The sequence below is a fragment of the Podarcis raffonei genome, chromosome 6 (assembly GCF_027172205.1).
Source record: "Podarcis raffonei isolate rPodRaf1 chromosome 6, rPodRaf1.pri, whole genome shotgun sequence".
Lineage (NCBI taxonomy): Eukaryota > Metazoa > Chordata > Lepidosauria > Squamata > Lacertidae > Podarcis > Podarcis raffonei.
The window spans coordinates 38731204-38751245 of NC_070607.1; the positions used below are offsets into that span (position 1 = coordinate 38731204).

The 20042-nt window shown below is 41.9% G+C and overlaps 1 protein-coding gene across 2 annotated transcripts in view; it reads right to left on the reverse strand.

Annotated features, from left to right (window-relative positions):
- Positions 1–18764, reverse strand: part of ROR1 (receptor tyrosine kinase like orphan receptor 1) — a 153014-nt gene extending 134250 nt beyond the window's left edge. The window contains exon 1 of one of the 2 annotated variants that reach the window (XM_053392180.1): positions 18726–18764. Coding sequence is in view for 1 of the 2 variants with exons in the window: in XM_053392178.1 (XP_053248153.1) it covers positions 17795–17900 (106 nt within the window). In the remaining variant the exon portion in view is untranslated. Of the gene's footprint in view, positions 1–17794; positions 18172–18725 lie in introns of those variants that run through there. The other variant, XM_053392178.1, reaches the window with a different exon arrangement.
- Between the last annotated feature and the right edge of the window lie 1278 nt (positions 18765–20042).

Consider the following 20042-nt stretch of genomic DNA (forward strand, 5'->3'; position numbering starts at 1 on the left):
GATTAAGGCAATTAATGCATCATGAATCTTTATGAACAAATGCATAGGGTAGACATATAAAGTCATGATCTTTGCTGACGAATTAACAAGCCAGGCATGGGCAATTCTCTCTGCCAACATTTAGATTAATGTTTCAAATTCACCATGATGCAATATGTGACACTTATAAAGTCCAATTTCATATACCTGCATGAACCATTACAAACAGAACTCCAATGACCATTATAAGTATCATGTGTAGACTTTATTAGTACAATTCTTTTTTCCATCTTTACAAATTTGGGCTTCCATCCTAAGCTCACTTAACTGGAACTCTACTTAATACAGTAGAACCACTTCCAAGTAAGCAGGTGTAGGAGCAGTCAGAAAATTCATTTTAATGTCCTCTTTCCACATGCACAATCCCTCCATCAAAATAAAATTATAATTTTAAGAGTAGTTAATCTTTCCACCTGCATGCAAGTAAGTGCATTCTCATTTGGGTGCTTAAAAGACGGTTAATTCTTCCAGCACTGATATAATGCATAGCCTCTGCTAGAATCTAAACCTTATAGCAATAGGGAGTAAAAATACAACCTCAAGGTCCTAGCAAAGGCCAGCATGCCGCACAATTTTAGTCACGTGTTTAGGATATTTATATGTATACATGAGCACATATATGTATTAGCTCCTTTGGGAAGAAGGGGAGAATATATATTGAACTAATAGTAATAATAATAATTAATGATTAAATAATAAATATGAGAGGCTAGTGAAATATATGCACATGCACAAACACACTGGCTTGGATCCTAACTTTCTATGAAAAGAACAAAATTCACATTAATGAAACACAGCTTTCCCCTTCCTGTGCCCCCACAAAAATCTGCTCCTAGGAGTTGGAGGATTCTCAAGAAAGGTGTAGGATACAGTGTGAGGAATTTGTAGAAATCACACATGTACTTTATGTAAAAGGAGAAGCAATTTAGGATCCAAGCATTCATCTTTTCTCTCTCAAAACACTCTCCTGCCCCGCTCAGTCAGCTGAACTTTTAATAAGTCTGCAGTAAAGATCCTCCTCTAGAGAAAAAACGCAAAAGACTTCTACTGATTGCTGGTCCATAATTTTTCATGGCCACTAAATCATGTAAAATAAATATTCAAAAGTAATAACTGGAGACAAGAAGAAACAGGATTTCCATCTATTTTGTTCATTTCTGCCCAGTTTAAATCTTTTCTCTTCCTTTACAAAGGCAAGACCATGTTGTTCTCTGCTACAACATTTTGCCTATTTGCGAAATAAACCGTTAACCTGCCCCAAATAGTCATTAAGTTTTTTCTCCATGTGAAATTATTAATAATGCTGCCTTGTGTTTCTTATACAGAAGCACCTTTCATAGATTCAAGGATGTGAAAGTGTGTTGCACAGGTGGATAAATATTATTAGTGCCCATTTTACAAATGAGGAAACAAGAAACTTAGCCAAGGTCACATAGCAAGCCAATGACAAGGCCTGGAAGGAGAACTCCGTTTGCCGGATTTCCAGTCCTCTACTGTAGATAATGAGGAATTAGATGGATGCATAAATGTTTTATCAGAGGGTTGTGTGTTGGATGCTATGAGTTAATGCACCAAGTGCCCTCACATCTGGAAGCCCACAAGAAGGATATGAGTGCAACAAAAACCTCCTCACTTGTGCTCTCCAGCAACTGGTATGCTGAGACATTCAACATCCAGTACTGGACACAGTATACTGCCATCATCCCTAGCAGTTACTGACACTCAGCCCCTACCATTACACAGCTTTGTAGTGCAAGTCTAGTTTTCAAAGAGGTGCTAAATTTGTGTGGACCATACTACTTCAGGCAGACCCCATTCACACATCACAATAAACCAGAGTTAATGGTTTACCACAATCAAGCAACATGCTTTGGTCCTGTCCTGGCACAAGTGGAAGCAACAAGTCATGAAACTTAGCTGTATGTTACAACCAAACTGGGAAGGCACTAACAAAGCACAACCACCAACAGCTATCCTTGGCTTCTTGAAACCACTGCTATAACACCCCTAATGGGAGGCATCTAGCGTTTCCTTAAAACCTATAAAGAAGCAGAGTCCACCACCTTTCAATGCTTCCTGTTCCACTGTGAAACAATTCTTACCATTAGGAAGTTCTTCTGCTTAGTCAAAATCCTCTTTTCTCATAATTTTAACACTTTGGCTTGGGTCCTACCTTCTGAAGCAACAACAAACCAAGTATCTCCACCGCATGTTTGGCAATCCTTTGAATATTTGAAGATGTCTATCATCTTACTTCTTAATCACCTGTTGGGGGTAACTGTACTCAAGCCCTTCAACCTTTCCTCTTGTTCTCTTGGCAACTCATCATCTTTGCTACCCTGTTCTGGACACATTCCAGTTGGTTGATATCCTTCTTGAGCAGCTGTGTACTGCACACAGTACACCACGAGAGATGTGTTCAAAGCAGAATACAGTATGGTATGATACCATTATGTTTCATGATCTGGATACTATACTTCTGTTGATGCAAGCCATAATCACATTTGCCTTTTTTATTATTATTTATCTAGATACAGGTACTTTATTTACAGCATTGTTACAATAAATGAGTACAGCAGCCCAAATAAGTCCTGTCGCATTTGCCTTTTTATCCTCTTTGTCACACAGACCTTGTTTTAGCTTGTAGTCTACTAAAAACAAAAGCCCCTGTATCTTTGCACATGTAATGAACTGTACACATGCAGCTAAAGACTACCTATAAGAGTGGGCTGCCCACTGCTAAATGCATAGCAGTGTCCTGCATAACTATGTGGAGGTCAACTTGGTGAATAGGCAAGACAATAAGGCATCCACTCTAACCTGGTATGGTTAGACTTCAGTTTTCTTCAGGACTCAAAAAGAAAAACCAGGGAAACATTGTTTGGGAATTGCAAGGGTGTGCATGCTTAGATTTCAAAGAGCTTGAGCTCCCAAATTAAATGGAACACAAAATATCAGATGCAGTCATTTTTAGAAATACAATATATCCAAAGTCAGTGTGATACACTGTTAGCACATCAGACTCACAGCCCGGTTTCATATCCCCACTCAGCCATAGAGCTCACTGGGTGACCTTGTGGCCAGTCGCTATCTCTTGGCCTAACTAACCTATCTTTGCACAGTAGCTGTGAGAATAAAATGTTGCCTTGAGATCCTTGGAGGAAAGGTGGGGTAGAGCAGACGTTTACAGCCGAATCTTATTGTCTACTCAGAAGGAAGTAAAATCCCATTTGTAAACCTGTAAGTGTAGTATGTGTAAAGAGAGATATACTCTGTTTACTAAACCCCTTGTAACTATTCACCCCTCACAGAGGAAACAAAGCTTCCAAAGCAAAAACAAAACAAAACAAAATCCTGGCCAAGGATCAATGTTCATCTGGAGACCGCATGTTTCGGGCTCAGATGCATTACACAAGAAGATGAAAGCTTGGAAAACGGCTGCTGTTCTTCATCCGCCACAGCATAAAATATACATTATTGGCATGAAAGTTGTCACTTAGGCTCAGCAAAGAAAGTCACAGTGATTTGGATAGAAAGCCAACCCGAAACACACACTATGGAAGGATTCTCCCAGGGGCATATATTTTGCAAAATGGTTGACGGTGTCATAAAAGATGAGCAGTGACACAAAGGGGGAGGGGGGAGATATCTGGTTACAAAACAACCTAGAGATTTAACAGGCCTCAAAGTTAACATATTACTTTATCACACCTCAGCCTTCAGCATTTTCACTGCCATATCTGACTATGACAGAAACATAATAGGAGACATTACAATGTGATCCAATGCGTGTTTACTCGGAAGTTAGTTCTAATGTGTTACAGAAGCTTATTTCCAGGTAAGTGTGTATGTAAATGCTATGTCAGCAGCACTAGGAAGCCTTAGACTACAAAGACTATAATGGATTTACCTAGTTTTCAGTATACTCCTTCCAAAATACTGTAAATTAAATTAGACCAAGGCTTCAAACATTCAAGATATCACATGAGATAGGCTCAAACATGCAACTTCTGCAGTGGGTCAACAGAGGTGCCACAATGGAGAATTCTATTAGCAAAGCACTGGTAACTTAGTGGTGAGGTGATGTCTGATTCTTGTGATTTGTTCAGTGTTGCTAGTAAGGGACACTGTAGGCCAAGGGGCTGACACTGACCTAACAAAGTTGTCAAAATATCTCATCACAGGTGTCCTAATTTTTCCCCTTCCACTGGGTTTCACATATTTTTAATAACTACAGTATTCCTTCAAAGTCTTGACAAACTGAAAAACATTAATCAGCTAAGTACCGCTTAATACAGGATCAATACATTGAATTTCACAGGACAGTTTGGTTCTCAGACAGGGACTACCCATAAATTGTGCAATACTGTATGAATAATCATCACTTTGAAACACAATAAAACCATTTTACTTTGAACAAAACCATGAAAACTCAAAAGGATGCAGAAATAACCTCAAGGCTATAGTCAACAAACACATTTTTGCGGACTAAAATGAATCTTTTCACTGAACAAATTGTGAGCAAGCCAGTATAAACAAAAAGGCCACACAGACAAGCAAAGAAAGCAACCATTTCCCATTCAGGAGAGCAAATTCCCTGAATTAAAATAACTTGGGGTTTGGTTTTTCTATCATTCCCCCCCTCCTTTAAAGAATAAAGCAGAATGACATTTAGAATACTATCCACTTGTTCCACCATAAATATGTGACTTATGAAATAATTTTTTAGAGATATAGGTCATTTTAAAAAATACTTCTTTCAAGTTTGCATTAACTGTATGTTGTTTTAGTAGACATTATTTGGATATACTGTACAGAATGTATCTCCCTTACTGGATCAACCAGTACTTTAAAATGTTGAAAACCCAGATTTAAAACTAGACTGCATGTCTAGACTGATTATGGACACCTGGTTGATTCTGCTGTTCTTAGAACAGAGAAGACAAAATCACAAAAAGTGATTTTTTAAGGTAATATTTCCACAGAATGTGAACTCTCCTCTAGCAAGAGCAGAACAATTAAGGGGGGGAATTAAACAGGTTGACTGACACAGGAGCTAAGGTGACTTTGGGGTAACTAGACTATATCCAGCCACTGCTTCCATGTTGCTCACTCCAAGTATTATTATTGTCTGAAGTCAGGTGATAACTGTGCATGCAACATGTCTTTTCTGATCATGGAATAAAAGCAAACAAACAGAAAAAGAAGGTGCAGTGGGTGAATTTAGGTTGCGGAGGTGAGAGCCGTGAGAGGGCCCTTTGGGTGGTGCCACCCCAATTGTTGCATGCCTGCTTCAGAGCAGCTTGCCTGGCATTAGCCTTCTAGAATTGCTCCTTGCTATTCTGAAGAGCTGAAGACTGGATCATGGCTGCAGCACAGGCAGAATGGCTTTCATAGTGAATATGACTGAGCCAACATTGGATTTAGGGTGGTGTGGGGGCTTCCCCTGCAAAGAGCTCCAAGCTGAGGGGACACAGAACAGGAGGCAAGATGGAGCAGAGCATGAAAATAATAGTTATTAGGGGTGCACCAAATTTTGTCCTCACTCAGGGTGACATATTACCAAAGTCCACCCTTGACTTGAGCACAGTCATGAGTGTGTATAATCAAGCCTACTGCATGGCAGCAGCAAAGAGAGCTTACTTTCCTGCCACCACTGCACCCTCAAGTTGACATCCAGCTGAACTTTTCAGAATAGTGAAGCAGCTGGTTGGTCCCAGCCTATCTTCTGGGACAACAGAACCTTCTGAGGTCAATTGTGACAAAAGCTGCAAGGAACTTTGAGGACAAAAGTTGCCCATATTTACTATTAACTTGATGGTGCTGGAGTTGCAATATGCAAAGTATCCAAGGTCTTAGTACTGTACATGGGATCAGTTTCAGTTCTTGTGGCTAGATTATGTTGACAAGGCACTTGAAGGAGGTCAACCCACCCCTGCTCGTCTTGGCTTCTAAGAAGTAGCTTGAGGGGATTGACTGAGTATGCCCAGGGAATTGCCAGAAGGTGGGAATGATGACCTTGAAAGGGATGTTGGTATGCTAAAGCTCTTCCTGAACTGTCAGGAGCTGAACACCTACCATCCAGTGGTGAATATTCCCTTTTTGGGTCAAGTGGTGGAGAGGACAGTGGCTGTTAAATCATGCCTATCACCTAGGGAGCTTTGTAGGTGAGAAAGATTTTTGGGTTTCCCACGACTAAACTGACACTCTAAACATTACAAACATAAGAAATTAGTTCCCAGGTTGAAAATTATACACCACACAACTATTGAAATCTGGCCAGCTCATTAAGAGTTTCCACTGAAGTCCTTTCAAAGTATGAAAAAATGGGGAGGGGGAATTTAAATTTCACTTGACAAGGGGATAATATCAGATCTTTCCATTGCCAACTGAAAGAAAAGAATTCAAGATAAGTTAGCATCACATACTTAAGATCATGAGCAGTTTTCCACTTCAACCATGTCTTTAAAGAGAGAGTAATATTTATATAAAAGCAGAACAAAAATAAGAGCTTTGTAGGTGTAACATATGCATTCTCTTAAAGATCCAAATAGTTCTAACACTTGCTTTGACAGGTAACATGTGTAAGTTTAACCTCTTAAATAATTACATTTAATAGATACACCCGTAATCCCCTTACTTAGAAAGACAGGATTGTTACCCTTAGGTCTTTTTATCATCTTATGGGATTATCTGAAGTAATTCCAAGAGCAGCAGAACTGACAATAAGCCATGGTTTGAAAAATGGGCTCTTCACAGACTTGGCAATAAGCGGCGGGGTGGGGTGGGGGGTTGGATGCCATGTAGGCACACTGCTTGCAATCTCCCTCACTGGAAACCTGCTGTTCTTATTCTGAGCATTTTATTAGATTTGGCTCTAAAAATGGTTGAAATGGTCTTTTGGCACCATGTGAACCAATCTCAATCACTTTACCTTGCAACTGGCTTGGTATAACAGTTGCTTAGAAACAGCTGAACAAATTCAGTTGATCAAAGGATGTAACAAAGCTCATCTCTTCAGTTCAGCAAAGACAGTTTAAGTATTCACTTTGAAGTGGCCAGTTCTTAACTTATATATTTTTTATGCAGAGCACTACATGAAACCTGAGGTGGTAAGGTCCCCTGTGCAAAAACTGTACTGCCTCATTACTAGCCTACAATGGCCTAAGCCTAAGGTAAGATAGCACAGGAGGAAGAAGAAAGAGGGTGGACATATTCCATGGGTACTCCTTAATTATGGAATTGTTTTCTTCTGGATTCTCAAAGTACAATACATTATTATCCACATTAAGCTGTCAGGAAATGGTATGCTACACATCCTGACAAATTATAATCACAACAAAAATGAACACAAATATCTCACCTAAGTATTAACTATGGGCACAAGAGTAATTCTTTGCAAGCAAGTAGACCATTGCATGAGCAGTTGAAATCCCAGAAGCATCACCACTGTCCTCCACAAAATCCTAAGTGACTGAAGGGGAAGGCAGGACACCAAGAATCAATATTAATAAGGATTAATGCTGCAGTTTCAGGGAGGGACCCTATCCATTGTTCGGACAGCTGATGAAGAAAATGCATATGTATTTCTCAGTGAAATGCATCTAGAAAAATGGATCAAAATCTTGGAAAACACAAGAGAATTTGCAAATCTAGCAATGAAAAATAGTTTCCAATGATAGCAGGAGTCAAATCAGTCATTACAGATAGTGTATGAACCACACTGATCTCATGTAGCAACTCCATAAGGTGGTAATATATCTTAGTAGGCCTGCAGGTTCAAGCTATTACCAGTTTTGTCTCCTTAGAATTTACTGTGAATTTGTATCTCTTTATCAAAAGGCACAATATTTTAATGCAATATTAAATTCTATACAGACAAGCAACCCCTAACCTTAAATAAAACCCTCCAAGTTGTTGCAGCCAGCAGGAGGAAAGATTGGAATGCAACATACTTAACCTCATGGGGATTTGCTCAGTGAGGGTTTAATTCATCCAGGGTTTATCCAGATGTCTGCAATATCAGAGATTCCAGTGATTAGCAATTCTATAACATGCTTATATTTGCATAAAAATGCAGTATGCAGACTGGCTTCTATTAGCCAATTATCATCCAATGTATAAGATTTCACAACAAAAGCTTCAGGAATGAAAGTAAGAGGGAACAAAAACAATCTGCTTTAACACCACAAGAATTGCTTCCTGCTGCAACCCCTTAGGCCACAGAACTGAGCTTCATTTCTCAGCTCTTTTCACCAGTCAAAGGAATCCAAGCTTCACTACACAAAAACCATTCTAAAGGACATCGCTGGTAAATTGCTGCTTTCTCCCTATACCCACACAAAGTTTTAATAACCAAAGGGTGGGGAGAGTAGCTTAGAAAAGAGGCAGTGAATTATAAGGGTTGATCCCTAAACTTATAGTGGCTATAATGCAATACAGCCAAGGGTTCCAGAATAATCCTAAACAAGAAAAACTAAGCACCTCTTCTGCATCCTGATGTATCACTTAGAGAAAAGGCACCAATGCAATACTGTATACCTTAGTAGGTCCTTCTCTCAATGGGATACCAGTTTTATTGCAGAAGGCTATGAACATCAGATATGAACACAGAAACACAATTAGCACTTCTAGGCTTACAGTCTAGATTGCAGTCTCCAAGGTCATTCAAAAGCCCTGGGCTATCCAACATTAAGTCTGCTCTGAGGGAATATTGCCAGAGCGAAAGTGCGGTGAGATGAATTTGAACTGCAGACATGAGAAATGAAAAAAGGAAAAATCAACGGCCTTGCCGAACAGTCAGGCGTCTGACTTAACTGGCATCACTGACATATGAAGGCGTGAGGCACATGACTGGAATACAAACCCAGAGTTTGGCAACAGCAGAAGAGGAGATGGTGGAGATTGCTTGCAAGCAGCAGATGCCTGATATGGTCAGCCACTTTCATTATTGTGATTGACATGAGAGTAGGGCCCTTCTCCTCCACAGCTGCACCTAAACAGAACTCTTGCCCCATGAGGTTCAGCTAATCCACTTTCTTATGATGTTTCACCATTTTTTAAATTTTTTTTGTTAAGACAGGCTTTTCCAATTTTTGTTTTTTATGTGATGCCTTTGCTTTACCTACTGCATGTGACTTTGTTTTTACTATATTGTTTTTGTTACATTATATTTGCAGAACATTGTTGTATTTCACAGTTTGTTTCCATTATTATTAGTTGTCCTGAATGGAGAATAAGGAGCAGGATATAAATCTCCATAAGAAAGAAAACAATGAATGGATGGATAAATAAAATGTATATTTATCCTCATAAACTCTAAGCACCTGGGGGAAGATACCAAGGGGAGAGGGAAAGGATGGCAGCTAAAGGGTTAAATACTCTTTTCACATCATCACTTCTCAGCTTTAAATGCTCTCCAAATTACTTTGATGTCTGATTTCAAGTTTATAAAGGGTTGGAGTTTTTTTAAGGATAATATATCACATGATAAGCCCATGACACCTAGATATATATAACATCATGACATTGGAATGCTATAATTCTGTGCAAATTACTAATGTATGGGGAGGCTCCATGATGGGAAAGTATATTATTTGGGTGTGCTGGTGAGAAGAGTTCTTTATGAACCACATATTCAGCACTGAATCAAAGGGGGAGGGGGTTTGAAAGGGGGAACGTGTCCCAGACAGCAGGTTGGCAAGTGCATTAAAACTACCAGACTGATAAAACTGAAATCATCATTTTACTTACTAACTGCCCTACAATAAACTGAATTCTGTTTAAGTCTCCCAAAATTCAATTAATATCTATTACAGTTTGTAGGAAATGGGGAATACCATAACGTCAATTTAAGTAACCCTCATTGTTAATTCTGATATAATTAATACATGCCCAAAGGGCTGGCCATCAATATGGTAGCACGTAAAAATAGACATGTTGCATATGCACTACTGCTTATGACCTAAATCATTGTCCAATCCACAATGAGAACCTTATGACTGAAGGGCTGAGACTGAATGGAACCACCTGGTGGCAATCTCAGGGTCTAGGTCAGGCATGGCCTAACTTGGCCCTCCAGCTGTTTTGGGACTACAACTCCCATCATCCCTAGCTTACAGGGCCAGTGGTCAGGGATGATGGGAATTGTAGTCCCAAAACAGCTGGAGGACCAAATTTGGCCATGCCTGGTCTAAGCAAGCTTGCATGCAGCGGGGGCAGTCCACAAGGACTTGGGGTCCCAAGCCATGCAAGACTCTATAAGTCAAAGAGAGGCATAGCTATGGGTTGGCGAAGGCCTGGGCACCCCCACAAAAATCACCATATCAAACACTCCATACATGGAATGCATGATGTATGGGGGGGGGCACACCGCCACAGTCACAGCAAGATCAAAAGCTTCTCATACTTATCACACCGCAGCATGTGCGGTAAAGTGATATGAGAGGGGTGGGAGGCACCAATACATCTCCTTGCCAAGGGTACCCTAGGTTCACCTCTGAAGTAAAATCAGCCCTTTGAATACTGTATTTCAAAAGTTGTGGAGATTCCTAGCTCTGCCTGAAACATCACTTTCTATTTCAGCTGCTTTACAATACCAGAATATTTAAAATAGCTAAATAAGTATATCCATAGCTTTTAAAGTGATAAAAATGCATTGTTTACCAGTTTTCTTAAGCAACGAGAACACACGACTTTGCTAACTCTGACAAGAGATATGCTTTTATTCGGCCGATTTCACAGTTATTTGTTTTTATTTTGCATTAGGCAGCTTTATAGATATTCCTGGAATGCAAGATAACATCTGTGCAACAAGCACCTGCTTTTAGTTAGGAGTTTTTGAATCATTTTCAACTGTGAGATTTTTAGGGTCTCAAATGGCCGCTGCATTTCTCTGCCTGTCTCTAAAGAACAGTATCCAGTGTCACACCTCGGGGAAGGCATTTTTTCTCCAGGTTTATGTACTCACAAGTGATCTTCAGATGTCTAACTCTTGCTTGGGAAAGTTTAATTTAAGTTACCCAGACTTTTTTGTGAGTATATAAATCAGCACATACCTCCCAGAAGACATTTGTCAAAGTAACATGTGAAGATAATACTTCCTTAGGAACAGTTACTATTCCACCCAGATAGGTAGGGTAAAAATGGAACAAACAAGTTAGCTCAGTTGGTATAGCACAAGGCTCTTAATTTCAGGGTCAAGCCCCACATTGGGCAAGTTTCCTGCATTCTAGGGGTTGGACAACATGGCGCTCATGGTCCCCTCCAACTCTATGATTTGATGATGGTAAACATAAAAGCTAGGTCTGGGGTTAGCAACCTTTTGCAGCCATGGGTCGGTCCACCATCCCTCAGACCTTGGGGGGGCTGGACTATATTATTTTGGGAGGGAGGAAATAATGTATGAATTCCTGTGCCCCACAAATAAGCCAGAGATGCATTTTAAATAAAAGGACACATTCCACTCATGTAAAAAACACACTGATTCCTGGATTTAGAATTGGGCTGGATCTGGCCCCTGGGCCTTAAGTTGCCTTCCCCTGAGCTAGGTCATGCAGGATCAGGGTTTGAACAAAAACATGCTGGGTGGAAAATCCAAATGCAACTTTTCACAGTCTCCTGGAGCAGCTGCCTTGCTGTTAAGAACTTTACAGCTATGATTGTGGCCAGATCTGTCTTCTTCCACTTTGCCACCATTAACAGTGCCCAAAATTTGTTGTGTAAAGTGACTTCACCACCACACCTTATGTTCAGATAACCTCTGAGTCTGTTCCCATCTTTCCCTCTGGTTGGCAACTATTAACGTAGATTCAGATGAGGACTGTACTACCTAAGAGACTGTCAAGGAGGCCCTGTAACACCTTTTTTAATTTCATTTTCTTATATAGGCACACCACCTTTGACACCAAAAACATTTCAAAGAGACAGTGTACATATTGGTCCACAGTCTGCATAGTTCGTTTCCTGAGAGTATGTTCCCGACTGTTAACTCTCAAAAGTCTCAAAATTTAGGGAAGACCTCCCTGTTTTCTTTATCCACTCCAGTGTGATAACTTTCTTCACATATTTCTGCCCTTGTTGATGACATCCACAGCAAGTACAACATTATTTATCCCTTCTATATGGGTGGGGGGATTTTTTATTTTTTATTACAAGGCAAGGCAAATAATGTTCCAAAGAAGATATAGGTTCAGAAAACTCCTGCAGTGCAAAATGACTTTGTGTGGCCCATGCACAATCCCCTTCAGTGTGCACTAAATATGTTCTTTTCATCATGGCAAACAAAAGCAAAACTAGGAGTTTAGATCCTTAACCGTTTGACTAGGGTGGAATCTACACACATACCAAAAACGTTCTGAAAATGCTATTTTAAAGGGTTTTTCAAAATACATTGAATTATCCATAAGACTTACCATCGCCATCTAGTGTAACATTGTATATTGCACATAAAACACACTTAAAACGTTTTATTTGCAGCTCTCTGTTTTAACCGAGCAACGATTAAAAAATGTTCCTCCACCTAAGACAGTGAGGTCAAGCTGGTCAACTGGCATCTCAACACACCCACCTTTTCCACTGATTTTCTTCTTTCTCAAGGGATACGGATCAGAAATTGAACCCTACCACTAATATAAATATTAAGTGTTAGCACCAGGAATCAAGCTGGTAAAAGCAGGAAAAATTGTAGAAAACCCTCTGCTGCACTAATCCTCAGGCCATCAAAGCTCAAAGAGGTGGGACTTTGGCGAGGTAGGTATTTTTACTTCCACATTAAATCCCCATCTTCACCCTGAAACTCCTTCTGAACAGCCTATGGATCTCACAATCTCCCTTGCAAAGCTGAGGCAGAGAGACTTGCACCAGCCAACACAAGCTGTTAAGATATTTGGGTTGCCTCCTTAAAGCATTTGACATGTGTCTACTTGTTTTCTTTTGTTCCAATCTACTTTCCAATAAATACATGTCCCCCCTGTGAAGTTTCTCCTTTTGAGGTTTCCTGTCAATGTCACCAGCAATTAAGGGAACTCAAGGTTTGCAAGATGAAATATATTTCTTTTTAAAAAATGTAAACTATCTAAGCACAATCTTAAATGAGCATTCACTGTTGGTGCTTTAAGTTGTCTTCTATTTTCACCTTTAACAAGACACAAATGTGATCTGAATTAGCAGAACTATTAAAATACCATATCAGTTTATTGGCTTTACCCTTCACCTTGGGTCAAAGGGTGAGGGGCTCAGGGGTCAGGGACAGAGTTTGACAGATGGATTTTTAGGTCAACAGAAAACATGTAAATCCACCTGTTTGGGATTTTGAAACACTGACAGGTATGCATCTATGGAACAGATGAAACTCTAAAGTCACGGAGGGAAAATGGGTCTGGGTCAACTCATGGAACCAATAAATGTTCATCACAAAAGGAGTATATTATGGCTACTTCCTTTCTGCATATATAATAGCAATCAGTCATATATGTACCACCACGTATAACAATTATATATACCGGTACTTAGCTAAGCTGGAAAACTGCAGCTAACCCATCACTCCCGTGTTCCTACCTCAGTTTACTAAACCATTACATATAAATGAGCTTTTTGCCTGTACATGGAACCCCTTTGCTTATCCCTTCACAGCACAAGCAAACCAGAAAACTTCAATTAACCATAGTTTCCTGGTTTCACACTGGTTACCTGCTTTACTATCCTGGTTTGTTCCAAAACTGGTAACAAGAGCTTCACATTTTAATTAGAGGCCTCCTAGTTTAGTTATGGTTTGCCTGTGTGTGTGCAAGGAAAAGGCTTGTTCATAACTTGGCAGACGTGGAAGACACATGAACAACATGGAGAAGATTCACAAGCTTAGTGATATGGGAGTAACTTCAGGAGCAACAACTTCAAACTGCTAAGATATCACAGATGTCTTCTAAAAGTCAGATAGTTGTTTATTTCCTTGACATCTACTAATTGAGAAGTAAAATATTTTGTAATACCTTGTGCTGTATTTTCAGTGCTGTGGGTCTAGAATTATTTAAAAGATTTAATTTAAAGAACTACAATTAAATGTTTTTTAAAACATTATATATATATATATATATATATATATATATATATATATATATATATATATATATATAAATCAAACTGGATAAACTTTATGTTACTACCTGTTGCAATTTCTTCCTGGCTAGAAATTTCACATGTGTAACATAAGAGCAAAGCTGCATCAGAGAAAAATAATTATTGACATTATTATCTCTGAGTCCTGCTCTGGTTCCAAAAGAATAACAATGCACCGTCTAACTTGGAATGATGTTTTACAGAAGAAATATGAAGGAATGCTTGGAATCGCAGGGAAACTCTCCAAATTTGTCTCTTAAGAGACAGCTTGGTTATAGTATTTTACAAGAAGAGTGATAGTGATGTGAAATGTAAAAACTCAGCAGAACATTATCTAAATACTGGATTAAATGTTTAAGCCTTCAGAAAGATAAATTATAGACTTAAAATTCCACAGAAGATATTCCTAAGAAAAAGATAAACACCCACTTATTAGCTTTTACATTTTTCTCTGCATAGTATTTTCCAAAATAAAGTGATATTTTACTCACTCTTCCACATTAAAAGATGCATATATAATCATATTAGATCAGTATTGCACATGGCCTCCCAAATAGGAAATTCTTTCTTACTCCCTAATGTAAAAATCTGTAGCAACTAAAGTTAGTTGCCAGCACACACACTTCAGCTGAATCAGAGAACATGTTGCAAGCAACTAGTCCCTTAAGAATATTTCGAGCTATGTCTACTTTGCTTATATATGGCTATTCCTGGACTATTTCTGGGCCATGATAACCTCACATCTAGATTACTGTAACACACTCTACTTGGGGCTGTCCTTGAGGGCAGTTCAGAGGCTGCAGAATGCTCAGTTCCTGAGTCCTATTACACCTATTATCTGTGATCTGGACTGTCTGCCTTTTTGCTTCTGATTCTAGTTTGGATGTTTATATTTAAGCTCCTAAATAGCTTGGGACCCAAATACTTTCCTGAGTGCCTTAACCAATGTGTCACAGTCCAGCCACTGATCCTTGGAGGTAGGCCATCTCTTGAGACTATCTCTAGACAATGATGGTCTAAGTTAGAGCCTTCTCAGTGGAGTTGTCCTCTTTATGGAAAACCCTACCTCTGGAGATATGTCAGCTAGAGGTCAAACTTTTGCAGAGGGAAGCCTACTGTACTCAACTCCCTCCAAGTTTCAGAATCCTGATTTTCCATGTTTTGTGGAAAGAGCAAAGCCTGAAAAAAGTTCCAGCGATCATTGTTTTTATTTGACACTACAAATTTAACACCACATACAGTGGTACCTCGGGTTACATACGCTTCAGGTTACAGACTCCGCTAACCCAGAAATAGTACCTCGGGTTAAGAACTTTGCTTCAGGATGAGAACAGAAATTGGGCGGTGGCGGCGCGGCAGCAGTGGGAGGCCTCATTAGCTAAAGTGGTGATTCAGATTAAAAACAGTTTCAGGTTAAGAACAGACTTCCGGAACGAATTAAGTATGTAACCAGAGGTACCACTGTATAAGATTTTCACATGACCTAAGACAACCTCATGTGCAATGTTTTCTAGTTCACACATTCAGCTGGCAATCATAAAGCATATAGCAATTAATTAATGCATGTGTGAAACACATATTATAACTATAGGGTCTAAGAATGTCTCATACAAAGCATATACATAAAATCACCTTCTTGTGCTCATCATTAACCCAGAAAAGATAACAATCCCAAGGTTGTCAATCACATTCAGTGACATATAGTAGAAAGCCTTACTTCACCCATCAAGCATTCACAGAAAGGATTGACTGTGATTAGAAGAGTAGTTGGATACGGCTGAGGTAGTACTAACTGATTTCTGTTATTTATGCAGTGTTATCAAGTACATTGTCTTCTATCAGGGACAGAGGGAGAGAAGAAAATAGGTTCCTGCCTGGAATTATCAGACAGAAGAGACAAAGGATAGTGACCAAGGGCACATGTTTATATTTATGGGTGACACTCCTTATCAGGGGACCAAGCTATATATTTCCTCATAATCCAATTCCCCAGCTCAGCCAATGAGGCTTACTCCCAGGTAAATGGGGCCAGGACTGCAGCCTCAGTCACCTCTCTCAGCTTTTCACCTCCCCTCCTCCAGGAACAGTTCCAATGAATCCACAGGAGCAAACCATCATCCCTTTCAATTATGTACCAGCCCAAAAAAGAAATAAAAGGAAGCCCTGAAATGCTTCCCACGGAGCCATTAGTAAGGCCTGGGCTTGCCTTATTAATTTAGCTTTAAATGTTGCCATTGTGCTTTCTCGTCTTTTCAGTGCCAATTCAGATAATGCTTAGGAATCCACAGATCAGCCTGACTAACCAAACAGTTACCATTAGGCTCTGCAGATGCTGTGCTGGCCTTTACAGATGCATGCACAGATCTCACTGAGCTCTGCTACAAAAGTGCGAAAACGGGTGAGCAATAAAGTAAACAACTGCCGAGTTCCAGGCTTTTGTTTATTCAGATTCACGCATCGACCTCCAGTTTCATTCAACAAAATGCAAACTCTTGCAAAAGAGAGAGAGAGACAGAGGATGAGGTTGAGGGGAGACACTCGGGTGGTTCCTGGCAAAGCTCTTCGAGAGGGCGAGAGAGCCAAACAAACGGAATAGGACGAGGCGGGAAAAGTCGAAGGAACCCTGAACAGCAGCGACTCCGAAGTGGAGAGACCCCTCCAGGCAGACACGGTCCTCCAGCCTCAGATTTTGTTTTCAGCGCCTGCTGTTGGAAAATGTGAGTTGCTTCTAAGCATGTGCAGAGTATCTCCACACACACACACACACACACACCCGGTCACTGAGTAAACACAACCACCCCAAACATATCTGGTGTTGGGCAGAGGAGACTCTCAGCGAACTGGGGGCCCCGGGACCTCTTGTTTTGCAAGTTAAGCATGGGGCAACGCCCACCCAATTCGGCTCCTGAGGAAAACAACTATAGGCACTCGGAGTTAGCAGGCACAACGTCAGCAACCGCGGAGGCACTTTGAACGAAGGAGCATCGTAGGAAAGGGAAGTATGTGCGTATAAAACGACTTATAGGTTCATTTTTGCAGTGACACATACCAGGACTCAAACCCTAGTTTTCGCTTCTCCTCACACTGGGAGAAACTGCTTTCTGCACATGTCCAGAGGCAACACTCCTGGCCCGGACAGGCTCTTATACTCTAACACTCCGGGAGAGGCTGAATCCTTGCTCCCATAAACCCCAAGTTCTCAGAATCCGACCATCCATCACCCTCACCCACAGAGCAGACTTATTTGGAGGGGCGCCCCACGAAAACCCCGTCCCCGTGCGAGCGCGCGTGGGTTCGCACCCTAATGCCGCTGTGAATTCCGTGTACCGGGGGGATCCCCCGTTCATCTGCACTGGATCCCGGCGGGATTGGCGGATCCAGCGCCCTACAGACTCCGGAATTTCTCCTGCAACCCGCAGCTTGGACAAACCGCCCCCTAACTCCAAGCAACAACTTGGAGGGACGGAGAGAAAGGAGCCTGGAGGTCAGGCATTTGCAGCGCCGCCGAGGCAAAGGCAGAGGAGGAGAAGCAAGAAAGGAGGAGAAGAAGGGGAGGGAGGAAATCCCCAACCGGCGCATCCTCCAGCCCCGCCGAGAAAGAGGCGACGCCTGGGCGGCCGGGGGCCTGGCTTCTTCTTACCTTGGGCTGCGGGCTCCGCCAGGCTCCGCGTGTGCAGCAGCCACAAGAGCAGCTGGAGCAGGAAAGGGCTCCTCTCCCAGCCGCGCGGCCGGAGGTGCCGCTGCATCCCTGAGCCGGCTCTCCTCGCCTGCCCTCGCGCCCTCCACCATCCACGGGATCCTGAGCCGAGGTGCTGCTGCTGCTGCTGGGACGGCGCTTGGGCTGCCCCGTCCCCGCTTCCCTGCCCTTCCCCTTCGCGGGGTTCTGCGCTGTGGAGCCGGCCTCGAGGTGACTGCCGCTCCCAGCGCGCTCTCTCGCTGCTCTCAGCCTCCTCCGCTTGTCACTTCCCCAAAGCGGCGCTCCAGGCCGACCCATCCCAGGCCGAGGCAGCCCCGTTGGCTGGAGGCGGCCGGAGAGGCAGCCCTCGTGCTCGGCTCACCAGCGGCCCCTGCTGGGTTAGCGCGGGAAAGCGGCGCGGGAAGTCCCTCGTCCGCCTGTCTGAGTGAGAAGGCCCAGCCAGGCTCTGAAATCCTTGGGAGTTTAAAATTGTAAAGCACGCGCACGTTCAAAATTAGTTTTAAGGCCGCACAGAAGGAAATAAAAATAATAAAAAAGGACAGCTCTCTAGTCGTGGTTTATGGGAAAGGCTGAGGCAACTGAGGAAAGGTCCTGCTATTAGGCAGAGGGAGGCAATGGGTGGAGTAGGTGAGGGGATAAGAGCAGAGCTGGGTGCTCACAGCCTGTCCTGCGCCCCCTAAGCTAACCTGCTGCTCTGGGGAGCTGTGGGGGATGCTGTTCCCTCACCAAGCTGCCAGTCTGCTTGGCTTCTGTATGAGTAATGGGGGTGGGGGGGGGGGTGTTGCGCCATATTGCCCTTTTGCCTCAGGCAGCAAAATGGCTTGAGCCAACCAGGAAAATAAATGAAAGTAAGCTAACAGAAGACTGCACTTACCTAAAGTGGGTTTGTGGTTTTACCGGCCGAAGCAAGAGAAAAGTAGTCCGTTTCTGCTGAGGGGCATGGTGTTAAGTTTTGTTAGGAAGGCAGAATGAGGTACAGTATAATACAGTGGTACTTCGGATTACATACGCTTCAGGTTACATACGCTTCAGGTGACAGACTCCGCTAACCCAGAAATAGTGCTTCAGGTTAAGAACTTTGCTTCAGGATGAGAACAGAAATCGTGCTCCGGCAGCACGGCAGCAGCGGGAGGCCCCATTAGCTAAAGTGGTGCCTCAGGTTAAGAACAGTTTCAGGTTAAGAACGGACCTCCGGATAGAATTAAGTACTTGACCCGAGGTACCACTGTATGTGTATGGATAGCGTCATGGTCGCTTGATGGCACTGGGCTTTATTTGACTCTGGGTGGAGTCAGGACTTTCCTGTTTCTGCTTTGTTCTTGTTGGAGAGGAACAATAAAGTTCTTGTTTAGGTTCTTGGCTGGTATGTCTTCTAAGTGTTCCCTGTCAGTAAGCTACTTTGATTATGCCAATATGCCTACCAAACATTTTAGGCTGTGTTAATTGATTTAAGCTGCAATCCTATCCATACTTGCCAAGCTAGAGAGAGAGAGCATGCTTTGAATTAGTATAAGGACAGTGGTCAGACCAGGGCAGCGGCTTCTGGGACAGACTGGTTTTCCCAACATTGTTCTTTTATAAATGTGCTGGTTTAACATGCAGCTTTTTAAAAGGTCTGGGAAGAGCTTCCGGGCCAGAGGGCATAGTTTTCAGGAAGACTTGCAGCTCTGCTCCTCTCATTTTAGGAGTAGGACATATTTTGGGGCCTCCTCAAATTATAATCTGACCCAGGGGCCCTATTCATTTTTAGCCTCATTCACATTCTGCCTCAGGATGAAACACATGGACGGAAAAGAAATAGAACTACAAGCCATTTCCTATTGGAAGTCTGTAAGGTGAGGAACCTTAGGCCTGGGGAGCAAATGCAGCCCTAAAGGCCTCTCTTTTTAGCATTCAGGCCATACCTCTCACGGGTCTTGTTTCATTCACACTCTCTTTGAATGTGTTTATGGGTCTAATATAACTCTGATAATGCCTCTTGCTTGCTTGGATGAAAGACAAGAAAGAAGTGTGTGTGTGTGTGTGTGTGTGTGTGTGGAAACTAGTCTACAAAAGTGAAATTCACATTAATTGCTCTGCCTACTTCCCTGTGGCCCTGCCCACCACCAGAATATGGCCCCCAGAAGGTTGTCTAAAATGGAATGCTGTTGTCAAACAGAAAAAGATATCCAACCCTGGTTTAGGCCTTATG